Below are 26816 nucleotides of genomic sequence, written 5' to 3'. Positions count from 1 at the left end.
CAGGATTGTGCCTACCATTTAATGGTTTTGCCACAGAAGTCTTACCAACAGGTAACAACAGGTGGGTTAAGGACATGTGATGTAGTTGCAGAGAAGCATTAACAAGCAGGGAAATTATAGGTATTTTATACAACATCCTTTAGCTGTTTGCTTCCTTCCTCCCCTCTCATCAGGGTAGGTGAAAATAGAACCATTAGCATTGCCATTCATCCCATCTATTTTGTGTCCGTTTGAAAAGAAAAATGGTTCAAAACTATGGAAGCCCATCTCTGCCATCATTTTTTTTTATGTCGATACTATCTCAACATTTCAAGATAGTTAGTAAAAATGTTGAGTAACGTAAGTACAAATTGAATTTATACTTATAGGATATGTTTCTTAATTTGTAACATTTTGTGGTGATTTCAGAGGCGGTACCACAGGAGTGTTTTCCTGGGGCCCAGAGTTTTCCCTAATCTGGTAGGTTAACATAACCAGGTAAAACTCGGAACCCTAGCTGTAGGGTGGGACATGGTAATAAAGCAGCTGTAAAACGCTTTTATATGGGCTATGATGGGGCCAGATTTTTCTAATCAGGTCATATTGTAAAAAAACAACTGTGATTGGATAAAAGAACTAACAGAGCTGAGCTTGATTTATGCAGGGTTAGTTCTATTGTCCATCGCAGTTGTTTTCTAGTTTTTTTTTAACTTAGTGTCCACTGTTGGAACATTGCAGCGGGGACTTGCTTCCATTCAGCCACAAGAGCATTAGTGAGGTCAGGCACTGATGTTGGGCGATTAGGTCTGGCTCCCAGTCAGCGTTCCAATTCATCCCAAAGGTGTTTGATGAGGTTGAGGTCAAGGCTCTATGCAGGCCAGTCAAGTTAATCCACATTGATCTCGACAAACCATTTCTGTATGGACCTCACTTTGTGCACAGGGTTATTATCATGCTGAAACAGGAAAGGGCTTTCCCCAAACTGTTGCCACAAAGATGGAAGCACAGAATCGTCTAGCCAATTTTATGCGCTACGAGCTTCAGCACTCAGCACGCTACACGCTTCAGCATTCAGCACGAGCTCACTTGTTCTGTGAGCTTGTGTGGCCTACCACTTCACGGCTGAGCCGTTGTTGCTCCTAGACATTTCCACTTCACAATAACAGCACTTACAGTTGACCGGGGAAGCTCTAGCAGGACAGAAATTTGATGAACTGACTTGGAAAGGTGGCATCCTATGACTTTGCCACGTTGAAAGTCACTGAGCTCTTCAGTACGGGCCAGTCTACTGCCAATGTTTGTCTATGGAGATTGCATGGCTGTGTGCTCGATTTTATACAACTGTCAGCAAGGGAGTGTGGCTGAAATAGCCGAATCCACTAATTTGAAGGGGTGTCCACATACACTCTATATACAAAAGTATCTCAAACTTTGAACTTAGTATCTTGACATTTTTAGATAGTATCTCGACATTTTTATATAGTTTCGACATAAAAAATAATAATTGGAGGCGGGAATGGGCTTCCATATAAAAGACATTTCATTATTTTCCCCTATAATAGCCCAAGGGCTATATTTTGTAATAAAATGCTTGCAATCAAAAACACAAGGATAGAGAGAGAGGAAGAGGGGGAGAGAGAGAGAGAGAGAGAGAGAGAGAGAGAGAGAAAGCGAGAGAGATCTTACAGGTGTTGCCTACACAGGGAGGGAGTGGGAGCTTTTTAACGCGGTTTGTTGGAGATAGAACAAAATCAGTCCCTCAAAGTAACTCGGTTTTCATAAACAAAAGGATGCTCAATGTTCAACACTCAACAGCAACTTGGACAAGCTAACGAGGGCGACAAAAAAAAAAACATTTCTAGCAACTTCGGGTTGGTTATTTCCCTAATTTATTGAGATCTATGTTGGACTTCATAAGTAACCGCATTGATCTCAGTCGAAACGGGAAATTACCGTAGAAGTGGTGGTGGGGAGTGATTTCTTATTCCTTCTCTTCACTTCCTGGGCTTCTCCTGCTTAAAAGTGCCAGCGCCCTCGGCTATTTATTTGACACGTGAAGTTGTTCGCGGAGTCTCATCGCACCGGGAGGATTCGTACCTGGATAGACTCGATTCAAAGACGCCTGGCGGAGAAATCTTCTTGACTCCAGTTTCATTACAGTAGGAAGACAGAGAGTGAGTTCAAATACGGTGCAGTGCATGCTTTTTGATTTCATGTGTCCGTTCCCCAGATTTATCATGGAGACATGTTTTGAACAGTGATACAAACGAATAGAAATACTGTAGGCTACCTATAAGCTACTAATAATTCGATTAAGTATATAACAAATAACATTACTTGATAATTGGAAGTGAATTACATTTCTTAAAAAAATGCTGTTAATTAAATATTTAGGGATTGCTTGGGATGAACATAAAACTACATTTTGTCAGATTTTGTACGATTTTGACCTAGTAAGACCTCATAAACGATTTCAATAATTGCCTTATTTGTGCATTTATCTTATCAAATCTGAAAAGAGGACCGAAAATTAAACAGTGTCCTCCATGTAGAAAATACCAGTTGTTTTAAATGAGAGTGGTCAGTGTCAAACCTCAAGGAGCGTCTGATTTTTAGCTTGGATAATTATATTAATTGGATGGGATAATATAAAAGAATAGAAATATAAACACTACATGAATGTATTTTTTCCCTTCATCTTTCCACAGACTTTGTGCGTCCTAGAATAGAGGAATATACCTTGGATCACAAAATAAAGATTTTATTGGTTTCTCTACCTCGGCACCCTCCAATTAGACCAGGACACCTTATAATACCACTACCATCCTTTAAACACAGAGGACTAAAATTATTCTGACAGGAAGGGAACTCTGAACACATCGACTTTCTTTTTTCCTTCTCTTCCCGTCTTTTCCCTCTCAGCCATGACACATTTAGTGCAGACGCCTCTATTAGGTGAGATGCAGTCCTTCTTACGGGGACATTAAGTAAAGCAGAAGTGTTCTATCTAAGAAGAGACTGTGAATGACTGTTTATTAAACAAAAAAACATTTGCCAACTGCAGTACATAATTAGCTGAAATTTGGCACCTGATGTCGATAAATTGAGCTCTGGATAAGTTCTGATGTCATAAGTTAACTATTGTACCCTCTCTTGGGCTGGGTTTGGTTGATGTTTGATGCACAGAAAAGAGAAGGAATTTGATCAAAGCAGAGACTAGAAGACCTCTGGAAGACAAGAACTGGGAAAATAAATGGGTGAAAGAGGCTTAATGAAATAAATGATGGTTTCTATAACCTATCCAACACAATCCAAACCAGATCTTTGTCCAGATCAACTACAACACAGTGTTGTCTGAACACTGATTTTAAAAGAGTTGAATCCTGCTCCTTCACCACCCCTTTCCCTTCGTCATCCCCTGCTGTCCCCTGTTGTTCCTCTCTTCCCTTCGTCATTGATCTCTCCGTCCGCCATCTTCCTTTTCTCGCCCACATTCTACTCATGGTGTCTCAACGGACCCTCTCTATTGGCTGCCTGTGGTCCTAGTCTGAGAGCACCACATTCATACAGCAGCCAAACCTCTCCATACACTCTTTCTAGTCTTTCATTCACCCATCCCTCATTCCACTCTTTCATATTCTGTCTCTCTATAGTCCACCCTGGCACCCGGCACCATTCCGTCTAAAGGGGAGGAGGACTTTCTGACCCTGGCCGCCTCTCGGCTCAGCCGCTGGAAGTGTGTCATCGGAGCCGCCGTGGGCGTGGCCATGGTCCTACTCCTCCTGATCGCCATCCCCCTATTGGTCCACACCGCCAAAGGTGGAGGAGCTAACCCAGGAAGTGGCGGAGGGGGGACCCATTATGAGATGCTGGGGAGCTGCAGAATGGTCTGTGATCCATATAGTACTGCCCAACCAGGCCAGGAGCTGACAGCCGTGTCCCCCCAACCGGACTACCCTGGGAGGAAGAAAATGGGGTACCGCGGGGTCCCTGGGATCTCTGGTCCTCCAGGAGACCCAGGGCCCCCTGGGGAACCAGGCAAGCCAGGCCCACAGGGGCCTCCCGGCCCTGGACCTAATGGTTACGTCCCCTCCTACAGCCCTAAGATTGCCTTCTATGCAGGGCTAAGGAAACAGCATGAGGGCAGCGAGGTGTTGAAGTTTGATGATGTGGTGACCAATGTAGGGAACTACTATGAGCCTAGTACTGGGAAGTTCACCTGTCCTCTACCAGGTATTTACTACTTCACCTACCATGTTCTGATGAGGGGTGGAGACGGGACCAGCATGTGGGCCGACCTGAAGAAGAACGGACAGGTAGGAGAGATAGAGAGTGTGCGTGTGCGTGCATGTGTGTTTGTCCGAGCAACACATCTCCACTGACCATTACCTCAGAGTCACTAATTGACTCACTTTCACCTTTGCTATACAACATCGGTCACTTCCAGTTCACATCACATTCCCCTGTATTTATGGGCCGCAGCAACACGGCAGCAAAATATAGCTAATAAAATATTTTCCCTCATTAAAGAGAAGTCGTACTTTAAAATCACCATTTACACTTTCAAATAACAGCTACTAATATTTGTATTCCCATAAGCCGTAGCCAAATGACAAGTGGCAGTATGCTGCCGTCGGTCTTCGCCAAAGGAAAGTAAAATTAGTCGATATCATACACCAGGATTGTGTCCCAAATGGCACCCTATTCTCTATGTAGTGCACTATATAGGGCCCATAGGAATAGGGTGCCATTTGGTATTATACTCCAGGACTTAAATATTTCCTAAATGTAAGCGCTAAGGAGCACTGGAGAAATGTCTGTCCTTCAGTGTGTGTACCAAATGGCACCCTATTCCCTACATAGTGCATTACTTTTGACCAGAGCCCTTTGGGCCCTGCCCCAATCAAAAGTAGTGAACTATAAAGGGAATAGGGTGCCATTTGGGACACCGGCTGTCACAACGCGGACGAGTCAGCTTTACACGTCAGATAGATAAATAAATAATGAAAGTGAAACTGACAGGCCACTCATCCACTCATCCCTCGTTCCCTGTTCTCTCGTTCCCCTGGTACTAATTAAAGATAGAGGGCCTGATGGTGGGAAGAGGAACAAAAAATTGGAGAGGAAAATATGAGGTGTGGGATAAATCACAGGGATTTAATTTGAGGACTTTAACACTGCTATGTTTTCATCTTAATTAATCAGACAGTCACCACACTCTTTATTTTAGCAGTGTGGCATTCAGTCCTTTAAATGTGTCCAAAGCCTGATTGAATGTATTTGGCTACCAGTTAGCGATATCAGATATATTGTCATTTTAGTCATCTTATCACCCTGTTAAATCATTCATAACTCCTAGATTAGATCCCCTGAAACACCACCCCCACCCCCCACTTCTGCCTCCGCTCTACCCCCGTATGCCTCTCTCCTGCCTCTACCCCCCTCTACACCCTCCTCCCTCTACCCCCTCTCCTCCACTCTTACCCCCCTCTCCCTCCTCTCGTCATTGTGCATTGATTGTCCATAAATTATAGTTTCACTCAATTCAATTATTTAACGTCACAGAGACCCAGGTCCATCTCACAACCATCAGGTGACCCCATTTATTTTAACAGTTTATATAGAGATCAGATCTCATATTAGAAATCGGTTTAAAGGGACACTTCACCACTTTTTACCCTCTTATTCATTATCTCCAGCACAATATTAGTGTTTATGTTCCACTCAAAATATAAGAAGATCATTTTTCAAGTTACCTCGACTGCAGCCTAGTCAATTCCCAAAACAGTTTTTCGAGATATGTATTTCGCTTACTTAATCTCGGAAACCCAGGACTAAAATCTTGCCTAGTTGCGTCTGATGCTCAAGTCCTGTGGGGGAGATGTGTTATAAAAGTTACCAGAAAGAAGGGCGAAAGCAAGGCTGTTGCCTGTAATGAAAATTATATGATTAAAGGTTTGACTAAATGATTTCACCCTGAAAATGTATAACCGAGTGATTATAAGATGAAGGTACTGTGTGTGTGTGTAGGAAAAGTTGAAGCTTAAGGATTTAGCAATGTAAGCAAGACATTCAAGGAAAAGAGAACTGTTAACAGACAGCAGACAACTTGTGACTACTGTGAAACTGATAACAGGAAGAAGGTCTCCCCACCCAGGGAGGGGAGAAACCGTTAGGCTAGCAGTAGATTATGTAACATGGGGCATGATATGATAAGCAATGTATTTGATGGAGAAGACTTGTAATTAAGCACTGACAGTGTTAAAGAAGAGGGACATTGCCCCACCCTTCTCTCTCTCCGCAAGTTGCGGGCAAGTCTGTGGGCCAAATGTCCCCTCCTCTTCCGAGATTGGAAAGATGCAAGTACCTGCGAAATCATGATTTGTCCAAATGATCAGTGACGAAAAACCAGCGCACCAGGACAATGTTCCTTGTTAGTCGCTGCGTCCCACAGTCTGTTGACAGATGCTACGATACCAGTTATGGTACGTGCATCTGTCCACGCGAGAGATTAGATGTATCTAGATAGAAGTGTGGTGTAAATGAATCACTACTGTTTTGATGCATGGTCTTATTCTTGTAAGAGTTCAAATTCGAGTTGATGATCATTGATTAGTAATGCCTGACCTGTGTCTATATATTCCTCTCTGTCACGTAAAACTGATTGAGATGGTCGTTGCCTGACCAAGAATAAAGTAGTGTCCTGTTGAACTCCGTATGCTGTCTCGTGTCCAAGTCTTATCTTTCATTTACCTGATGTTAACTCTTCGTACCCTCCAAACGGCGCATTACATTCTGAACACCTGAGGCAGAAGAGCTCTATGCCTGAGGCTATATCCCTGTCAGTGATGGTACAGTATCTACAAAATGGCCGCTGTGTCCAACATGCTGTATTCCTCCTGACTTTAGAGTCAAAGGACCTCTTCTTCCAATGCCGAAGGTGCAGCAGTATTGCAACTTTGTCCCCCAAATGGCAGCCTGTTATCTCTATAATGTACTTTTGACTGCAGCCTATAGTGCTCAAGTAGTGTTCTATAGGGCTCAAGTAGTGTCCTATAGGGAATAAGGTGACATGTGGGACACGCCCCACAGTGTCTGTCTATAGCTGTGGCTTTAAAGGGTTATAAACACAAAATATCAAAGTCGTGGAAATTACTTATTCATAGCCACAAGGGCATTGAGTTGGTCTGACTAATAATTAAATGAATCAAGTAAAAATATAAACTTGGAGAAAATGCGTTCCATCCTGAAAATCTATGTGAACGCCCCCCACCCCCCCACCCCCACCTCCACCAAGCTTCTCTCATTTGTGGTGCTACATTGGAACTACTTCTTACTCACCATTTACATAGCTACATTCTGTTTCCAGACATAGATCAATGCCTCGTGTTATTTTCCATGCTCTGGTCAGTGTCCGTATGGTAGTTGTTTCTAAATGAGACGCAGGTCACGGAGTCCACACAGGACATGAAGCATGTCTATAGCCAGCCAGCCAGCTAGAGGTGCAGCTAAGCCCTGTGTGTCTGTCCAGTGCCCACTCTAAGGCAGATTGATTAAGTAAGTGTGTGTGTGTGTGTGTGTGTGTGTGTGTGTGTGTGTGTGTGTGTGTCTGTGGAGCTATGGCATAACTTTATTAGATCTTACACATGTTAAAGAGTCAGCGACTGTATGTGGCTGTTAGTAGTGGTTCTATATGTGGTGGTTAACAGTTTAAAAACCCATCAGATGAATGAATTGATTCATCCACTCCCCTGGAGTGGTAATATCTTGTGTTACCATAACATAACCATTTTGACCAAGGTAATGATATAGACAAAAGTAATATAGGCTACATATATTTGCGCTTAGCAATGTGTTTTCTCGTAGATCATTTAAATAACAACAACCAGTGATTGTCATCTGTAAAGGTTAGCTTGTCACTCTGCTAGACGTCCGTAGTGACAAGCCAATATTACATTAGCATCTCATGTTGCTGATGACAGTGATGCTGTGTTGCTGTGACTTCCCATTGACACCCAGCATATGTCACCCTCCTCATTATTTTGAGCAAACTGTGATGGGGTGCTTTTTTCCCTCAGGCATATAGTCGGAGCGAGGCTCAAGTTAAAAACGCTGGCATGTGGCCACTTTTGATTTCCCCAATTATTCAAAGAAGGAGCATTCAACAGTATAAGTCTATTATTTTGTACGATTTTTTTAACATCATTTATTATGCACGTATAAAGCATAATATTTGGGTGCAGGGGCTTTTATGGTAGAAATATTGCTCTAATATGTGAAAGGATTTACGTAGGTCTGCTATTTTTTGCTGGTAATGGTGAAATAGAGATAGAGAGAGAGATGGCCAGGAGAGGGGGAGCTGATCCTGGGGCTGCGAGGAGCAAGGGGGACCCTGGGGCCAGCCTGGAGCTGTCTCTCTTCCTGTGTCTGGCTGGGCCTGGCCCTTTCAACACAGAGTCTCTGGTAAACGGTCCTGGAAAGGAGGGAGGGAGGGAGGGGGCAGCTGCACTGTCATTTCATATACAACCTGGGATGTGTGAACGTGTGTGTCGAAAGAGTCAGACAATGGTAGACGAAAGGAGAAACACAAAACCTGAAGGACCAGAGGGATGAGAGGAGGAGGGTGGTGGTGAAGGGGGGCTGGGGTGGCTAGGGTAACAAACTGATCAAGCACAGCTATTCTGTGAGACCAGCAGGGAGATGTGAGGGTATACAAAGCCTTGTTTTTATCTGTAGTGCCTTGGTCCAGTGGTAATAAAACTGACAGGATTCATTGGCTGTGATATACTGACCTATTAGAGCGAAGCCAATAGAAAAGTAGCTCTTAAGTTAAGAGAGGGGACTCTCTCTCTCTGCTGCACATGGCAAGACAAGACAGGCAGGCAGAGAGCGAGAGAGGGTTGAGGAGAAAGCAGTAGAAATAGAAGATTTATTGAAAAGGTTTTTTCTGCCTCAAGAGGACTCTTGGTTGGGTTTTACAGGGAAATGAGCTCCTTTAGCATTGCATTGTTTTCTAGAGTTTTGTTGGCATTTTACATGAATGAGGGTGAGTGCTAACAACATCTAATGGGCTACCTTCTTATAAATACAGTTTACTATGTCAGTGGCATTACTGTGATATGCAAAAGATCTCATTTACAAGATATTATACTTTGGGCTAAATTGTACATTTTGATAACATATGTCAAGGTTTCTCTTCTTCTCAAAGTTTGTTTTTGGCGTTTTACATAAACAGTCTTATACAATAACAGTCTAGACTACAAGGTCTGTATATGTACAGTGAGGGAAAAAAGTATTTGATCCCCTGCTGATTTTGTACGTTTGCCCACTGACAAAGAAATGATCAGTCTATAATTTTAATGGTAGGTTTATTTGAAGAGTGAGAGACAGTATAACAACAATAAAATCCTGAAAAACGCATGTCAAAAATGTTATAAATTGATTTGCATTTTAATGAGGGAAATAAGTATTTGACCCCCTCTCAATCAGAAAGATTTCTGGCTCCCAGGTGTCTTTTATACAGGTAACAAACTGAGATTAGGAGCACACTCTTAAAGGGAGTGCTCCTAATCTCAGCTTGTTACCTGTATAAAAGACACCTGTCCACAGAAGCAATCAATCAATCAGATTCCAAACTCTCCACCATGGCCAAGATCAAAGAGCTCTCCAAGGATGTCAGGGACAAGATTGTAGACCTACACAAGGCTGGAATGGGCTACAAGACCATCGCCAAGCAGCTTGGTGAGAAGGTGACAACATTTGGTACGATTATTCGCAAATGGAAGAAACACAAAAGAACTGTCAATCTCCCTCGGCCTGGGGCTCCATGCAAGATCTCACCTCGTGGAGTTGCAATGATCATGAGAACGGTGAGGAATCAGCCCAGAACTACATGGGAGGATCTTGTCAATGATCTCAAAGCAGCTGGGACCATAGTCACTAAGAAAACAATTGGTAACACACTATGCCGTGAAGGACTGAAATCCTGCAGCGCCCGCAAGGTCCCCCTGCTCAAGAACACATATACATGCCCGTCTGAAGTTTGCCAATGAACATCTGGATGATTCAGAGGACAACTGGGTGAAAGTGTTGTGGTCAGATGAGACCAAAATGGAGCTCTTTGGCATCAACTCAACTCGCAGTGTTTGGAGGACGAGGAATGCTGCCTATGACCCCAAGAACACCATCTCCACCGTCAAACATGGAGGTGGAAACATTATGCTTTGGGGGTGTTTTTCTGCTAAGGGGACAGGACAACTTCACCGCATCAAAGGGACGATGGATGGGGCCATGTACCGTCAAATCTTGGGTGAGAACCTCCTTCCCTCAGCCAGGGCATTGAAAATGGGTTGTGGATGGGTATTCCAGCATGACAATGACCCAAAACACACAGCCAAGGCAACAAAGGAGTGGCTCAAGAAGAAGCACATTAAGGTCCTGGAGTGGCCTAGCCAGTCTCCAGACCTTAATCCCATAGAAAATCTGTGGAGGGAGCTGAAGGTTCGAGTTGCCAAACGTCAGCCTCGAAACCTTAATGACTTGGAGAAGTTCTGCAAAGAGGAGTGGGACAAAATCCCTCCTGAGATGTGTGCAAACCTGGTGGCCAACTACAAGAAACGTCTGACCTCTGTCATTGCCAACAAGGGTTTTGCCACCAAGTACTAAGTCATGTTTTGCAGAGGGGTCCAATACTTATTTCCCTCATTAAAATGCAAATCATTTTATAACATTTTTGACATGTGTTTTTTTCTGGATTTTTTTGTTGTTATTCTGTCTCTCACTGTTCAAATAAACCTACCATTAAAATTATAGACTGATCATTTCTTTGTCAGTGGTCAAATGTACAAAATCAGCAGGGGATCAAATACTTTTTTCCCTCACTGTAATTAAAATCAAATCAAAGTTTATTGGCTGCGTACACAGATTTGCAGATAAATGTGCATTCGGAAAGTATTCAGACCCTTTCCCTTTTCCACATTTTGTTATGTTACAGCCTTATTCTAAAACGGATTAAATTAATTGTTTTCCTCATCAACCTACACAATACCCCATAATGACGAAGCGAAAACAAGTTGAGACATTTTTCCAAATGTACAAAAAAATAAAAACAAAAATACCTTATTTACATAATGTTTCAGACCGTTTGCTACGAGACTCGAAATTGAGCTCAGGTGCATCCTGTTTCCATTGATCCTGCTTGAGATGTTTATTTTCATTATAATTTTTTTAGGGGTAGATCAGCTTTAATATTGCAGATAGATTGTAGCTTCCATCAATGTAATTTTCTGCATCATTTCCAATCCCCCATATATATTTTTGTAAATATATACAGTTCCAGTCAAACGTTTGGACACACCTAATCATTCAAGTGTTTTTCTTTCTTTTCACTATTTTCTACATTGTAGAATAATAGTGAAGACATCAAAACTATGAAATAACACGTCATGTAGTAACCAAAAAAGTATTAAACAAGATTAGATAAAGTAGCCACCCTTTGTCTTGATGACAGCTTTGCACACTCTTGGCATTCTTTCAAACAACTTCATGAGGGAGTCACCTGGAATACTTTTCCATCAGTCTTGAAGGAGTTCCCACATATGCTGAGCACTTGTTGGCTGCTTTTCCTTCACTCTGCAGTCAAAGTCATCCCAAACCAGCTCAACTGGGTTGAGGTGGGGTGATTGTGGAGGCCAGGTCATTTGATGCAGCGCTTCATCACTCTCCTTCTTGGTGAAATAGCCCTTACACAGCCTGGAGGTGTGTTGGGTCATTGTCCTGTTGAAAAACAAATGATAGTTGACGCAAACCAGATGGAATGGCGTATCTCTGCAGAATTCTGTGGTAGCCATGCTGGTTAAGTGTGCCTTGAATTCGAAATAAATCACCTACAGTCTCATCAGCAAAGCACCCTCACACCATCACACCTCCTCCTCCATGCTTCACGGTGGGAACCACACTCTGCGTCTCACAAATACACGGCGGTTGGAACCAAAAATCTGAAATTTGGATTCATCAGACCAAAGGACAGATTTACACCGGTCTAATATCCATTGCTCGTGTTTCTTGGCCCAAGCAAGTCTCTTCTTATTATTGGTGTCCTTTAGAAGTGGTTTCTTTGCAGTAATTCGACCATGAAGGCCTGATTCGCACAGTCTCCTCTGAAAAGTTGATGTTGAGATGTGTCTGTTACTTGAACTCTGTGAAGCATTTATTTGGGCTGCAATCTGAGGTGCAGTTAACTCTAATGAACGTATCCTCTGCAGCAGAGGTAACTCTGGGTCTTTCTTTCCTGTGGAGGTCCTCATGGGAGCCAGTTTAATCAGAACGCTTGATGGTTTTTGCGACTGCATTTGAAGAAACTTTCAAAGTTCTTGATTTTTCCGGATTGACTGACCTTCATGTCTTAAAATAATGATGGATTGTCATTTCTCTTTGCTTGTTTGAGCTGTTCTTGCCATAATATGGACTTGGTATTTTACTAAATAGGGCTATCTTCTGTATACCACCCCTACCTTATCACCACACAACTGATTGGCTCAAACGCATTAAAAAGGAAAGAAATTCCACCAAAAAAAAACAACAAGGCACACCTGTCAATTTAAATGCATTCCAGGTGACAACCTCATGATGCTGGTTGAGAGAATGCCAAGAGTGTGCAAAGCTGTCATCAAGGCAAAGGGTGGCTACTTTGAAGAATCTAAAATAGAAAATATATTTTGATTTGTTTAACACTTTTTTGATTACTACATGATTCCATGGGTTATTTCATAGTTTTGATGTCTTTACTTTTATTCTACAATGTAGAAAATAGTATAAAAAACGAAAAACCCTTGAATGAGTAGGTGTATCCAAACTTTTGACTGGTACTGTACATACAGTGCATTCGGAAAGTATTCAGACCTCTTGACATTTTCCACATTTTGCTACGTTACAGCCTTATTCTAAAATTGATGAAATTGCTTTTTTCCGTTGCTCCGTTCATTTTTCCCTCGATCCTTACTAGTCTCCCAGTCCTTGCTGCTGAAAAACATCCACGTTTCCACCACCGTGCTTAACCGTATGGATACTGGTCAGGTTTCCTCCAGACGTGACGCTTGGAATTCAAGAATTCAAGAGTTCAATCTTGGTTTCATCAGACCAGAGACTCTTTTGGCAAACGCCAAGCGGGCTTTCACGTGCCTTTTACTGAGGAGTGTCTTCTGTCTGGCCCCTCTACCATAAAGGCCTGATTGGTGGAGTGCTGCAGAGATGGTTGTCCTTCTGGAAGTTTCTCCCATCTCCACAGTGGAGCTCTGTCAGAGTGACCATTGGGTTCTTGGTCACCTCCCTGACCAAGGCCCTTCTCCCTCGATTGCTTAGTTTGGCCAGGCGGCCAGCTCTATTAAGAATCTTGGTGGTTCCAAACTTATTCCATTCAAGAATGATGGAGGCCACTGTGTTCTTGGGGACCTTCAATGCTGCAGAAATGTTTTGGTACCCTTCCCCAGATTTGTGCCTCGACACAATCCTGTCTCGGAGGTCTTAGGACAATTCCTTCAACCTCATGGCTTGGTTTTTGCTCTGACATGCACTGTCAACTGTGTGACCTCATGTAGACAGGTGTGTGCTTTTCCAAATCACGTCCAATCAATTTAATTTGCGGAAAACAGAAAGGGAAATGCTGCTCACTGCAGCTCATGCTCCTAGATTATTTTTATTTACGACAAACGTTTCGACCCTTATGTCTTCATCAGACGTCAATATCCCAGGTGGGGGTGGAAGGTCCTATATATAGGGGCAGTACTCAGTGACATCACTTCCTAAACAGGAGGTAAGAAAATGTATACAATAGTTTCCCAATATTAACATTCAATGTATGAAAATATATGATCATACACAGGGAACGTGATCAATATTTACAGTAATATACATACACATACAATATTAAATTAGGATAAAAAAAAACACAATTTAGACATATTGAAACTATAAAAATGGTTTCAAGTCAAACTCCTCGTTAAGGCCAAGAGGAGACAGTGTGTTGAGCCTGTGGATCCAGAAAGATTCCCTTTGAAGAAGCTTCCTCTCAATGTCTCCTCCCCTGCGTGACATCTTGACCATTTCTATTCCAATGTATCTCAGAGAACTAATAGGATGTCCAGCTTGTACTAAATGAACAGCAACCTGATTTTTTTGTCTCACCTGTCCGTATATTGCTGCGGTGCTCACAGATCCGTGTCTTAAGGCTTCTAGGGGTTTTCCCTATGTAAGACAGACCACAAGGACATTTCAACATGTAAATAACATTGGTGGTAATCAGGCCCTTGATGTTAAATCGTTGTCCTGTGCGGGGGTGGGTAAATGAGTTACATTTTTACGTAAAGCTGCATTGAGCACATTGGCCACATTTGTAATTACCTTCCGGAACCTTGTCCAAAAAAGTTTCCCTTTTCTCTGGTGGGTAATCAGATTTAACCACAATATCTCTCATGTTTGGGGGTCTTTTAAAAACCATACGTGGGGGATATTTAAAAATGTGTTTCAATTGTGGGTCAGTATCAATAATGTTGTGCTTCCTGATAATGTCCTTAAATGCCTTACCCAATGGTGAGAATTGGGTAATGCATGATGGGACATGTTCTGCTTTTTCTTTGACTTTTGGTTGAAGGCTTTCCAACTGTGTTAGTCCTTCAAAACGATCATTGGCATGTTTTACCCAATTGTCTTTGTACCCCCTTTGCTTAAACCTTTGCGTGAGGTCCGTGGTCTGTTACTGATAAGAGGCATCAGAGCTGCATATTCTTCTGATACGACTGAATTGACTTACAGGGAGACTTTTAATAGGTGGACGTGGATGAAAGCTGTCACCTCTAAGGAGGGTATTCCTGTCCGTAGGTTTCCTAGTGGTTAGAGCATTGGGCCAGTAACCAAAATGTTGCTGGATCGAATCCCCGAGCAGACAAGGTAAAAATCTGCCGTTCTGCACCTGAGCAAAGCAGTTAACCCACTGTTCCCCGGGCGCCCGAAGACGTGGATGTCGATTAAGGCAGCCCTCCGCACCTCTCTGCTTCAGAGGGTTAAATGCGGAAGACACATTTCAGTTGAAGGCATTCAGTTGTACAACGGACTAGGTATCCCCCTTTCCCCTAAAGAGATCTGTAGAGAGGGAGGTTTTGTCCTTAATAAGCATCACATCAAGAAGACTGATTTGTGATCGGTCATAGTTAATGGTGAAGTGAAGGTGTTCATTCATAGAGTTTAGATAAACATGGAATTCCAAAAGTTCTTCCTGGGTGCCTAATATAGATCACCAAAATGTCATCCAAACATCTCCGAGTTAGGAGAATGTTGAAGAGAAATGGGCTAAGGTCTGGATTCATCATCACCTGTTTTTCAAACATTCCTAGATATAGGTTAGCATAATGAGGAGCCATAGTGCTCCCTGTCACTGTCCCTTTGGGAGGAAAAAGTCTCTGAAGAGAAAATAGTTGGAGGTTAGTACAAGTTCAGCCAAGTCCACAATGCAATTGGTGCTGGGTAGAGCATTAGGGGTAAAACATGAGGGCCTCTAGGCCACCCTGATGGGGGATGTTAGTATATAGACTGGTAACATCAAAAGAACACAGAATATAATTTTCAGGTATATGGTCCACTGATTTATAAAAAATATGATAAAATCAATAGAGTCTATAGTATACGTGGGGAGGGAGATCGCCCAGGGTTTCACAAACTGGTCTACAAAGGTAGAGATATTCTCTGTCAGAGATCCATTACTGCTCACAATAGGCCTGCGTGGTATAGGTGGTGTCATGCTCTTGTGAATTTTGGGTAGAGCGTATATGACAGGTGTGGTTGGGCAGTCAACTTTCAACTTTCATCTTTGTAATTTCCCCTTCATTCCACATTTTTGACAATTTATAATGGTTCAGAGACTTGAATTGATTAGTAGGGTCCTTTGGGAGTCTTTTGAAAATTCATCATCACTAAGTTGTCTATTGCACCTCCTTTATCAGCAGGTTTTATAATGATTTTTCAGTTCCATAAGAGTTCCATAATATATTCTTTCTCTGCTTTGGACATATTGTGGAACACCTTGCATTATTTTTTCTTAGCCAGGAGATTATGTACATCTTTCTCAACAAGGTGGCAATATGTTTCAAGAGAGGGATTTCTTTCGGGTGGTATAAATGTGCTTTTCCTCTTAAAATATGTATTTTCCTTTTTCATGTCCTCAGGGCGAGAGTCAGGTTCATTGTCATTCAGGTTATCAATGGGAAAAAACTTTAGCACTGTTTCCTGTCTGGTTGCTAATATATTCAATAGATTAACATTGGCAGGTGCATGGGGAGCAACCCCATTACCAAAAAACTCAGTCAATCTCAAACTCATAGCAAAGGCTCTGAATACTTATGTTAATAAAGTATTTCAAGTGTGCAAAAATGTCATTATGGGGTATTTTGTGTTTTTATTTTATTTAATCCATTTTAAAATAAGGCTGTAATGTAACAAAATGTGGAAAAAGTCAAGGGGTCTGAATACTTTTCGAATGCACTGTATATACAGTTTATATATATAATGATGTGTATAGACAGTATGGACTGTATATAAATAGAAAAGGTGTGTACAGCAGTAGTTATATTGTCAAGGTTGTGCGTTACTGGTACGAAGTCAGGTGCAGGAGGGCAGTGAGTTGTGATCAGGCGCACTTTATTAGGCAGAACCACAAAAGACAGACGCAACTGCGTCCAAAATCCTCCAGCCACAGGTAAAAGTAAATAAGCGCGAAAACACTCACAAATATACAAATGTATGACAAATACATACAACGGGTCAAAATACAATACCCGGGGGGGGGGGGAAACCCAGTCTAGTGCATCACACTAAGCACGCAACAAAACAATTTCACACAAAGACATGGGGGGAACAGAGGAATAAATACACGCAGTGTGATTAGGGAATGTAAACCAGGTGTGCAGGGAACAAGACAAAACAATGGAACAATGAAAGTGGAGCGGCGATGGCTAGAAAGCCGGTGACGTCGACCGCCTCCCGAACAAGGAGAGGAGCCGACTTCGGCGGAAGTCGTGACATATATAGGATGAGCCATGACTAGAATACAGTATATACATTGAGTATACAAAACATTAGGAACATTTTCCTCAAGGCTTACAGACCCCTCTTTAACCTGTCTCCTCCCCTTCATCTACACTGATTAAAGTAGATTTCACAGTGATATCAATAAGGGATCATAGCTTTCACCTGGATTCACCTCATCAGTCTATGTCATGGAAAGAGCAGGTGTTCCTAATGTTTTGTGTACTTAGTTTAAATTTAAAGTGGGTTAAACAATATGTAAACATTATTAAACTGACCAGTGTTCAATGATTCTATTTCCATAGGGCAGCAGTGTCTACGGTTCAGGGCAGGGTACTGGGCTGGGTAGAGGCCCGGCTAGTGGTGACTGTTTAACAGTCTGATGGCCTGGAGATAAAAGCTGTTTATCAGTCTCTCGCTCTCAGCTTTGATGCACCTTTACTGTCTCCGCCTTCTAGATGGTAGCGGGGTGAACAGGCCTTTACTGTGTACATACCTGATTACTAATTACTCTGGCGTGAAGGATCAAAACATCTCTATTGTGAGAGATTTATATTACCTAATCATGAACTCTTTAATTGGTTGCCTTGAAGTCTCAAATACAGGTTACGTCACTTCTTCAAAGTGTCAGGCACCGTACATAGGCAGAGCCAGAGCTTCCTTCGTTATAGTACTCTGAAGGCTAATTATATTATATTTCAGCAGCTCTACCATATCCATGCTTGTGCCCCAAATGGCATCCTATTCCCCATTTAGTGCACTTCTTTTGACCAGAGTCCATTAGGGCTCTGGTCAAAAGTAATGCACTATGTAGGGAATAAGATGCCATTTGGGAAGCAATCCATGTCACTTGGAGTTAATACAGGTGCTGGTCATTACAGAATGGGCCAGGGGCCTGACATTTTAACACGGCCGTATGAAATCACTTGACCTTTCAGGTGATCTATTAAAAGATTACGGGATTAAAGATTGAAAAGACCCAGGGATAGCTTCAATCAGAGGGAATGAAGGCAGTATGTCCATATTGCACATTGAATTGAGGTCCCTACCACTTTGCCCATTATTTCCAGATAATGTACAGATCGTCAGCGTGGGACTATAAATTAATAGATTAACGATAGCCCCACCACAAAGTTAATGAAAGGTTAGGAGAGATGTTGCGTTTAAGAAGTATAGCGTGACATATTATTAAGCATAGCTACATTAGTATAGACAAGACCATTGCAAACGTGGTAGAACGTTAAATACCAAATCTCTATTACTTTTGATGGTAAAGGCAGGGGAAAAACTGCTTTCACTATGTCACCTCGAGTTTCAACCACATGTAATGTCCCCTAACAGCAATGAGGAAAAATACCACTAACACAGACACATACAGGTGGAGTTAACATGGGAAATACCCCGTGGAGCAATCACGTCACATGATTAATTAATTAGTATACTGATTTCACGTAACTCAAACAGACATCGACATTGTCTAGACCAGGGGTCTCCAACCCTGTTCCTGGACAGCTACACTCCTGCAGGTTTTCACTCCAACCCCAGTTGTAACTAACCTGATTCAGTTTATCAACCAGCTAATTATTAGAATCAGATGCGCTAGACTAAGGTTTGATCAAAAACCTGCAGGATGATAGCTCTCCAGGAACAGGGTTGGAGAGCCCTGGTCTAAACCCATTCTCTTTTTCTTTCTCTAATGCTTTGTTCACTTGTCTGGCCATCATGACATGTTGCATGTCTTGTCTATACATCTGTCTTGTGGTGTGATCTCAGTCTGGCCCTCACACCACCCATCTCCCTATTGCCTCGTCCCTCAGCCCACACATCTATATTCCTCTCCTCTCATTCCCTGATTTCTTTCTCTCTCTCTCTGTCAACCAACGTGTCTTCTTTTGCCATCCTTTTACTGTCATGTTTCTTCTAAGTGGTGCGTCTCTGTCATGTTCTTTTTCTTTCGTCCTCCATTCCCCTGGCTCACTGTAGGACTATCCTTCCTTTATTCTATCCCTCTGACTGCCCACTGAGCATAGATGGTGCAACAACAAAAAAACGTACAAACAAGCCGGCATGATCTGCCGGTAGCCTAGCGGTTAAGAGTGTTGGGCCAGTGAACTGAAAGGTTGCTGGTTTGAATCCCCAAGCTGACTAGGTGAAAAATATGTTCATCGTGCCCTTGAGCAAGGCACTTAACCCTAATTGCTCCTGTAAGTTGCTGTAAGAGCATCTGGTAAATTTATATTGAGTATGATTTATACAGAACGTGGGACAAGTGTTCTATTGTTAGTATCTGCCCTGAGATTGGAAGGTTTGGGCTTCAATCCCTGGTTGAGTCATAATAAAGACTCTAAAAATGGGACCCGATGCCTCTCTTCTTGGCCCTCAGCATTAAGGAGATGGATTTGGGGTAAGGCCCTATGGGCCATTCTGGCTCAGACAAGGCTACCTTACTAATGATTAGCCAGGTATGTACACTCTTAGAAAAAAGGGTTGCAAAAGGGTTCTTCAGCTGTCCCCATAGAGAACCATTTTGTGTTCCATGTAGAACCTTAGAAAGTGTTCTACATGGAACCCAAAAGGGTTCTACCTGCAACCAAAAAGGGTTATTCAAAGGGTTCTCCTATGGGGACAGCCAAAGAACCCTTTAAGGTTCTAGATAGCACCTTCTTTCCTAGGTTTAGCATATAGATATCATAATGCAGCTTGTTGTGAAGAAGGACATAAGGGCTCATACGTGAGGATAATGCATTATTATACCTTTCAGCCTTAAGTCAAGTGTTACCAATGACACAGTAAAGTGGTGGGATTGAGAGTCATGTTAGTTGAGCTGCAGATCATATTCTGAGCCTGTCGTGTGGTGCGGTGTCTTGGAGATGTGCGTCGGTTGTCTGGAGAGCTGACAGAGATTGAGTGGTCTGTGCTCAGTGCCGTGGCTGCCTGGACATGGAGACTGATAGATCCAAGGACAGTTAGGCCACTGATGCCAGACAGACATATGACTACAGAGTTCAGATATAAATCTTATATACTCACTCCTGTCTTTTTTTTTTAAGACTGGTAAATATAAGATAATATGTACTTTATTGTCCATTAACCCCCCCCCCCCACGCACACACTGTTATTGGTCATCAAAGAGCTGCTGTAGCTGTGTATGGGGCACTCAGGCATGTGTAATGAAGCAGGCTGATTGGCTAGTGTAGAATAGATGAAGAAGACAATGGGGTCTAAGGGGTTGGAAGTCATCCAGTCAGGCAGTCAGATCAAGAAACAGCAACAGTATCTTCCACCACCAGCTATTGACTTGGGTACGATTTTCCCATAACGATGGAACTTAGGCTTACAAGTGTTTTAACGATGCATCTTTCCTACAATGGCTGAAGATGTAACATACGTTTCCCAAAACACCATGTAGAGGGAACGTTCGCAAGTCCTTGAGGAATGTGTTGATACTGATAGGACGAAAGAAAGGCAATGCTGCCCTCAGATCAGCTTTCTCCATTCAAATCTTACCTTAACGTTAGATTGTTCCACAATTCTGACAACGGATCAGCTCCTAGAAAGATATTCTAACCTATGGCTGCAAATATTGAGGAGGCTTATTCTTACCATAGACATTAAAAGCAGTAGAAAGTGATAGCGCTGACGTCATCCACGGATTCATATTGTCGTGACGTGACTTTTCATTAATGTGAAGACTGTTATAACAAATCAGTTCTCTAGGTGTAATTATTATTACGTGATTAAACTAATCATGTAAACATTAATTAAGAAGTCGGGGCACCACGGGAAAATATTGTTTTTAAAGAGTTACTTTTTCCCGAATTTAACTCTTCAGATAATTTCATATCTTATCGATTACAGTCACTTATTAATGTATTATTACCTCATCAGTCATTCTTGTAGTCTGCACGAACCCTACTTTATTGATGAATCAGCGATACACAAATTGGCTCAATTATTTATTTACGAACTAATTAAACAATTACAAAATATACAAATACACACTAACATTATACAGTAAATAGTCTTTAGAAGACTAACAAAACAGGACATTTTGGTTATAACATGGTGGTGAATTCAGAGAGAGGAGGCGGGAAGGAAGGGAGACAAAGGAGTTACTCTATCAGACATTGGGAAGCTACACTCACGAAAACACCAAATCTTTAATCTAATAGCCGCTCATTCGGAAAAAGAGAATGCAATTTATGTATTTACAATTGAGCTGCCTTTGATTGTCCAAATCCTTTGGTCACGGAGATGTTGGGTGTACGACTCTGGTTCAGCCACCAGAGATCACCATGTCCTTAGGTAGAGCTCCTGGTCGTGGTAAGATTGGATACTTCAACGTACCCTGTGCAGTAGTTCTTAAAGTTGATCTCGTTAGAATGCTTCAGAGGTTGTCGGTGTTCTCGTCCTAGGCTACGTACGTTTCCATCTGCAGACTGATATTGTGGCGTCTAGGATTTGCTTCTGTAGTGATCGATAGTTTCAGAGTTTATAACCATTTTGCAACATTCGGCTTACACGTCAGTCTGTTTGGTCTGTAGAGTGGTAACCATTTCAACGTGGGGACCAGCGTCCTCACGTTCTCTGGTCTTTTCCTTTGGTAGCGTTATAGTTTTACGCCTTAGTCTGCATGGTCTATTGAGTGGTAGATTTCTGAACCATTTGTAACGTATTCAGCTGGTGCTGCACGTACCTGGTCTTTATTTAAATTCTTCAGCGCGTCCTTTTAAAACACTTGGGGGAAAAGGGCATTCCATTTTGCATAATCTCTGTGCTCATGTGGGAGTGGTTACTGACTTGATCAACTTTACATGACAAACCATTTTCTCATTTAGAAGACTAAAATCACATTTATATCTTTTCAAAATTATTCTGATACTTAATCATTCATTTTATACAACATTCAGATGCAAACCTCATAATTGAGAAGTGTAGACAAACAGATACAGTTATGTGGTTCTACCGTCTTTCATGATGTCAAAACATCAAAACGAATTCGACATGAGGGTTCTTTTAGTCTCCACTGACCATTTCCATGTTCTCAAAAATAGAAATGTTGCTTAATTCTCAAATTTAGGGGAGGTAGGAGTTTTGGCGGAAGAAGGTACTTTGTTCTACTGAGGTCTCTCCCTCCATACTGCTTGGCAAGGGAAGGTATTTACGACCATCATAAAAGTGGCGAACAGCGTCAGGAGAGGGGGGGGGGGTCTTGCCTAGCTGGCACCCCCGATCTCCGTCTCAGGACTGACAAGTCATTACACTATGGAAAACTCCCGATGGCGCATGAAACCAGAAATATTTGAATTTGAAGGGCGCCATATTTCTGAATGGCACCAAAAAAAAAATCGCTAAGGATCATGGTGAAAGTGACCGTAAGTAGTCATTTTCTTCCTGCCTGAGAGAGTAAATTTATGAGCACACCACACCCCCTTAGGTGCACTTGCGAAGAGCGTGCATGAGGGCGAGAGCCTCCACGTAGCCTGTCGGCCCATGATTGGTCTGTGTCAGCACGTGGTCCTGTGTGAGACAATGTAGTAGTCAGAATGGAAAGGGAAAGGGGGGATACCTAGTCAGTTGTACAACTGAATGCCTTCAACTGAAATGTGTAGTCCGCATTTAACCCAACCCCTCTGAATGAGGGAGGTGCGGGGGGCTGCCTTAAATTGACATCCACGTCTTTGGGCGCCCGGGGAACAGTGGGTTAACTGCCTTGCTCAGGGGCAGAACGACAGATTTTTACCTTGTCAACTCGGGGATTCGATCCAGCAACCTTTCAGTTACTGGCCCAACGCTCTGGATCACTATTTAATTAAATATCTCAATTTGTAGCAAACTTTAAAATAATTGACTGTGGGGTTCGACCTTGATCATAATAAATACGTTTTAGAACCCAAAACGGCCTTCCAAAATGTTTTTGTTTGGCTGTTCTGGCGATTGTAATTTACATAGACTTTCTTGGGCAGACCAGGGCTTTTGGCACTGCTAGGTTGCTACACAGTCGGCGACCAGCAGAGCTCGTGACTTCACGCTCCAGACCAGACACTGGGGGCCTGATTCTAATCCTTACCCTATAGTAATGCACTGAATAAAGATTTGGCACATCACTGCGCACATGTTAGGCCAAACATCATGACATATAATTAGCCTACAGTCAGTAGCCTACAAGTAGCAAAATAGAACACATTTGATTGAACATTAAATGTATTTCAATATAATTGAAATAGGCCTATAGCCTACTGTATTTGTATTTTAATGCAGTCATCTCGGTTTTAATTTGAAGCATTTTTTATAAGTCCCTGGTTTGTATCAATTGAAAGACATTGGCAGCTTTGTATTTGTAGTCAACTTCGTTCTGAAGTTATCAGTGGTGACAGAGATGTGATTCTATGTTTAGCGGACATCTTCTGTGTATAAAGTGAAGTGGAAGGGCAACAAAAAAAACATCATAACGACGCACTTAGCTGTTCTACGAGTGGCCTGAGGAAGGCGTTAGATTACGAGTGTTTTCACATGCCACGTTATTAACAGTGGTTACGGGAAACAGCTAGGAGATTTTACGATGTACCTACCAAGGTTCTAACAATGGACTTAGCCTTAAGATGCTTTTGGGAAACAGGGCCCTGTTGCTTTATGATGCTAGCCTATTGCTAGCAGCAGAGCTCAATATGCATGGTATTGACTGGCTGTCTGCGTCTCAAATGGCAACCTATTCCCTTTATAGTGCACGGCGTTTGATCAAGGCAAGTATAACTGTGGTCAAAATGTGTGCTGGGAATAGGGTGCCATTTGGAGCACATCTGCTGTGTCAGGCCCAGCCTGAGCGTCAGACAGATTCTCATTTGCATGCTGTTAAGGAGCTCAGTCTGTATTGACCCGCAGGCAGTGGATCATTACTTGTTTGTTAAAACATTTAATTGGGTTTACTCGTGTGGACACGTAGACACACATGCATGAATTAAGTTACTGTTACAATTGCCTATTTTAAAGCTATAACCTTGATGGTTTAACTGCATTTCAAGCCGTGACATTTGCTCAGTCTGTTCTGTCCTTCCCCTAACTGTCCCTCTGTCATCCCCACTGTGTGTGCACGCGTGTGTGTAACAGGTGAAGGCCAGTGCCATAGCCCAGGATGCGGACCAGAACTACGACTACGCATCCAACAGTGTGATCCTGCATCTGGACGTGGGGGACGAGGTGTGTGTACAGCTGGACGGGGGGAAGGTCCATGGAGGAAACACCAACAAATACAGCACCTTCTCTGGGTTCCTCATCTACCCCGACTGACCCTGATCAACCCCCCCCCCCACCCACCCCCAACCCCCCACACGCTGAAAGGATGAAAGGACATAGACTGAGTGTGTGGTTTTTGAAATGAAGGAGTGTTTCATGGGTGTGTTGAGTGTTACTAAGCCAATCATGACCAAGTATGTTTATTGACCCCTTGTGTGTGTGAACATATGAATATTACAACATGTACAGAATACGTGCACAAGGTTGCATTGAAAAATATACAGCATATGCCATATGTACCGTCTACTAACATAGTGAGTTGGACATACAGTTTAACCAAAATAATCAGTCCTACCCATGCATTCAGCATCTTGAGTGGGACCAAGGTCGTAAGTGTTTTGAATCAAGACCAGGTTAGCACACTGAGCTAGAGCCAAGAAATTCGCTCCGGGAGCCACAGTTTTCCAAAGTTCTCAACTTCGCTACATTTAACCCCCCTCTAATCTAGTGGGCAGTTCAGTTTAAGACCACTTGGATAGTTCCCAGAAACATCCCCTAGCTAGCTGTTTAAAAAAAAAAAAAGCCCCTGCTGTTTCAAAATAAAAGTCCCCTGCTGTTTCTAAATAAAAGTTCAAAGTACAGTATGATCCCCGTTGTTCATAATCTAGGACGGAAATGCTTTACTGTTATAGTATTATTTTTTAATTATCAATTGTTTATTGATTTCAGTTATAAAAATACCAAACAAGGAAGGACATAAACTGATAACAAAATGAAATGAAGACAGCATTCAAAGTAAACCCATCTGTTTAAGCACAGATGGTTGACCTTCTATAACCATCACACCATGAGGCTAGGGGAGGACAGAAGGAGAGGAGTGGAATACAAACACACACACAAAATACACACACATACAGTACACACACACACACTGAAATGGCAACAAACACAAAAGACTGGACTGAGTGGGTGAGCATGTGGTTTTACAATGAAGGTGTTTTTTGGGTGTGTGATGAGAGAGTTGTGTGTTGAAGCAATCATCATGACCAAGTGACCAGTAACCCCCTCCTGTGTGTTTTCATTTCAGAGCGCGTACAAGTAAGGATATCAGAAAATGTACAGGGCCCGACTTCCCAAAATCATCTTAAGTCTAAATTGATCGTTAAAACCTTAGTAGGAGCATCGTAAAATCTTCAAGCTGTTTCCCAAAACCGTCGTTATTAACGTTGCACGTGAAAACGCTCGTAATCTATGGCATGCCTCAGACCACCCATAGAAAGCTAAGTGCGGCGTTAGACGCTTTTATGGCCTCCAGTGTAACTTTATACACAGAAGATCTCCGCTAAACATAGAATCACATGGTTTAGCCGCAGATAACGTAAAAGCACTACCGATATAAAGTTGCAATTGTCTTTGCAATTGATACAAACAAGCGAGGTATAAAAAATATTCTTCAAATTAAAACCAGATGACTCCATTAAAATATTGATACAGTAGGCTATAGGCCTATTTCAATTGAGTTATATTTTGCTACTGTAGGGTACTGTCTGTAATTTGTCTCAATGTAGTTAATGATGTGTAGCCTAACGTGCTCAATGATGTGCCAAATCTTGATTTAGTGCATTATTCTAGGCTAAGCATTAGAATAAGACGCCTCGATATTTGCAGCCGTAGTTGATCATATCTGTCTAGGAGCTGATCCGTCGTCAGCATTGTGGAATAATTCAAACGTTAAGGTAAGATTTAAATGGAGAAAGATGATCCGAGACCAGCGTTGAATCTCTTTCGATCCTATCAGTATCGACACATGCCTCGAAGACAAGACAGCGAACGTTCTCTCTGCGTGGGGTGTTTTGGGAAACGCATGTTGCATCTTCAGCAGTTCTAGGAAAGATGCATCTCTAAAACACTCGTAAGCCCAAATTCCATCGCTATCGGGAAATGTGGCGCAGTAGCGGCGCACTAACACTTGGTACATTGAATTATACAGCATATTCCATACGTCTCTTCTACTTACATTGTGAACTGTACACATAGTATAACAAAGATGATCAGTTCTACCCATTCCACATTCGGAGTGAGAAGAACTGGTTATTAAAACCGGATTGTGAGTGTGTGACGCAAGATCGTGTTAGCCCACTGAGCCAAAGGCGTTAGCTTTGGGAGCTAACATGAGTTTTCAGTATTATGTAAAACCATCTGATGTGTATAAACACTACTCTACTCTCTGTACCCATTGGGATGAAAGCCTGACAAGCTGCTGCTTCCAAGTTGTATACAGAATTGCTATTAAAATATCTAACAACCATACTGCTGTTCACTTCACTATTCTTACATGTCTAGTTTGGATACCGGGGATGACATTCACCAGCAACTGTAAATGGACTGGAGACTGTGTTGAAGCCTACTATGTTAACAGGATAAATAAACAGCACATATATGCACAAACACACACAAACTAATTTGACATTCATTTGGAGTGACTGCTTGGTGCTTGAACTGTCTGTGTGGAATTGGAAATGTGACCTGTG

At 42.3% G+C, this 26816-nt stretch overlaps 1 protein-coding gene across 1 annotated transcript; it reads left to right on the top strand.

Moving 5' to 3' along the window:
• The first annotated feature begins 1675 nt into the window (after positions 1–1675).
• c1ql4a (complement component 1, q subcomponent-like 4) lies at positions 1676–26593 on the top strand. Its single transcript, XM_014135842.2, has 3 exons — positions 1676–2153; positions 3633–4295; positions 24160–26593. Exons 2-3 carry the CDS (start codon positions 3747–3749, stop codon positions 24337–24339), a joined length of 729 nt encoding a protein of 242 aa, XP_013991317.1. The 5' UTR covers positions 1676–2153; positions 3633–3746; the 3' UTR covers positions 24340–26593.
• Positions 26594–26816: the final 223 nt, after the last annotated feature.

The sequence above is a fragment of the Salmo salar genome, chromosome ssa13 (assembly GCF_905237065.1).
Source record: "Salmo salar chromosome ssa13, Ssal_v3.1, whole genome shotgun sequence".
Lineage (NCBI taxonomy): Eukaryota > Metazoa > Chordata > Actinopteri > Salmoniformes > Salmonidae > Salmo > Salmo salar.
The sequence above is the reverse complement of the archived record's forward strand: the minus strand, read 5'-3'. Positions and strand labels throughout refer to the sequence as shown.

What these genes read in the sequence shown, in the direction of transcription:
- c1ql4a (XM_014135842.2), top strand. Translation starts at nt 3,747, where the DNA reads ATGGTCCTACTCCTCCTGATCGCCATCCCCCTATTGGTCCACACCGCC. An exon ending in ACCTGAAGAAGAACGGACAG is followed by an intron (nt 4,296 to 24,159) that starts GTAGGAGAGATA and finishes TGTGTGTAACAG; the next exon opens with GTGAAGGCCAGTGCCATAGC.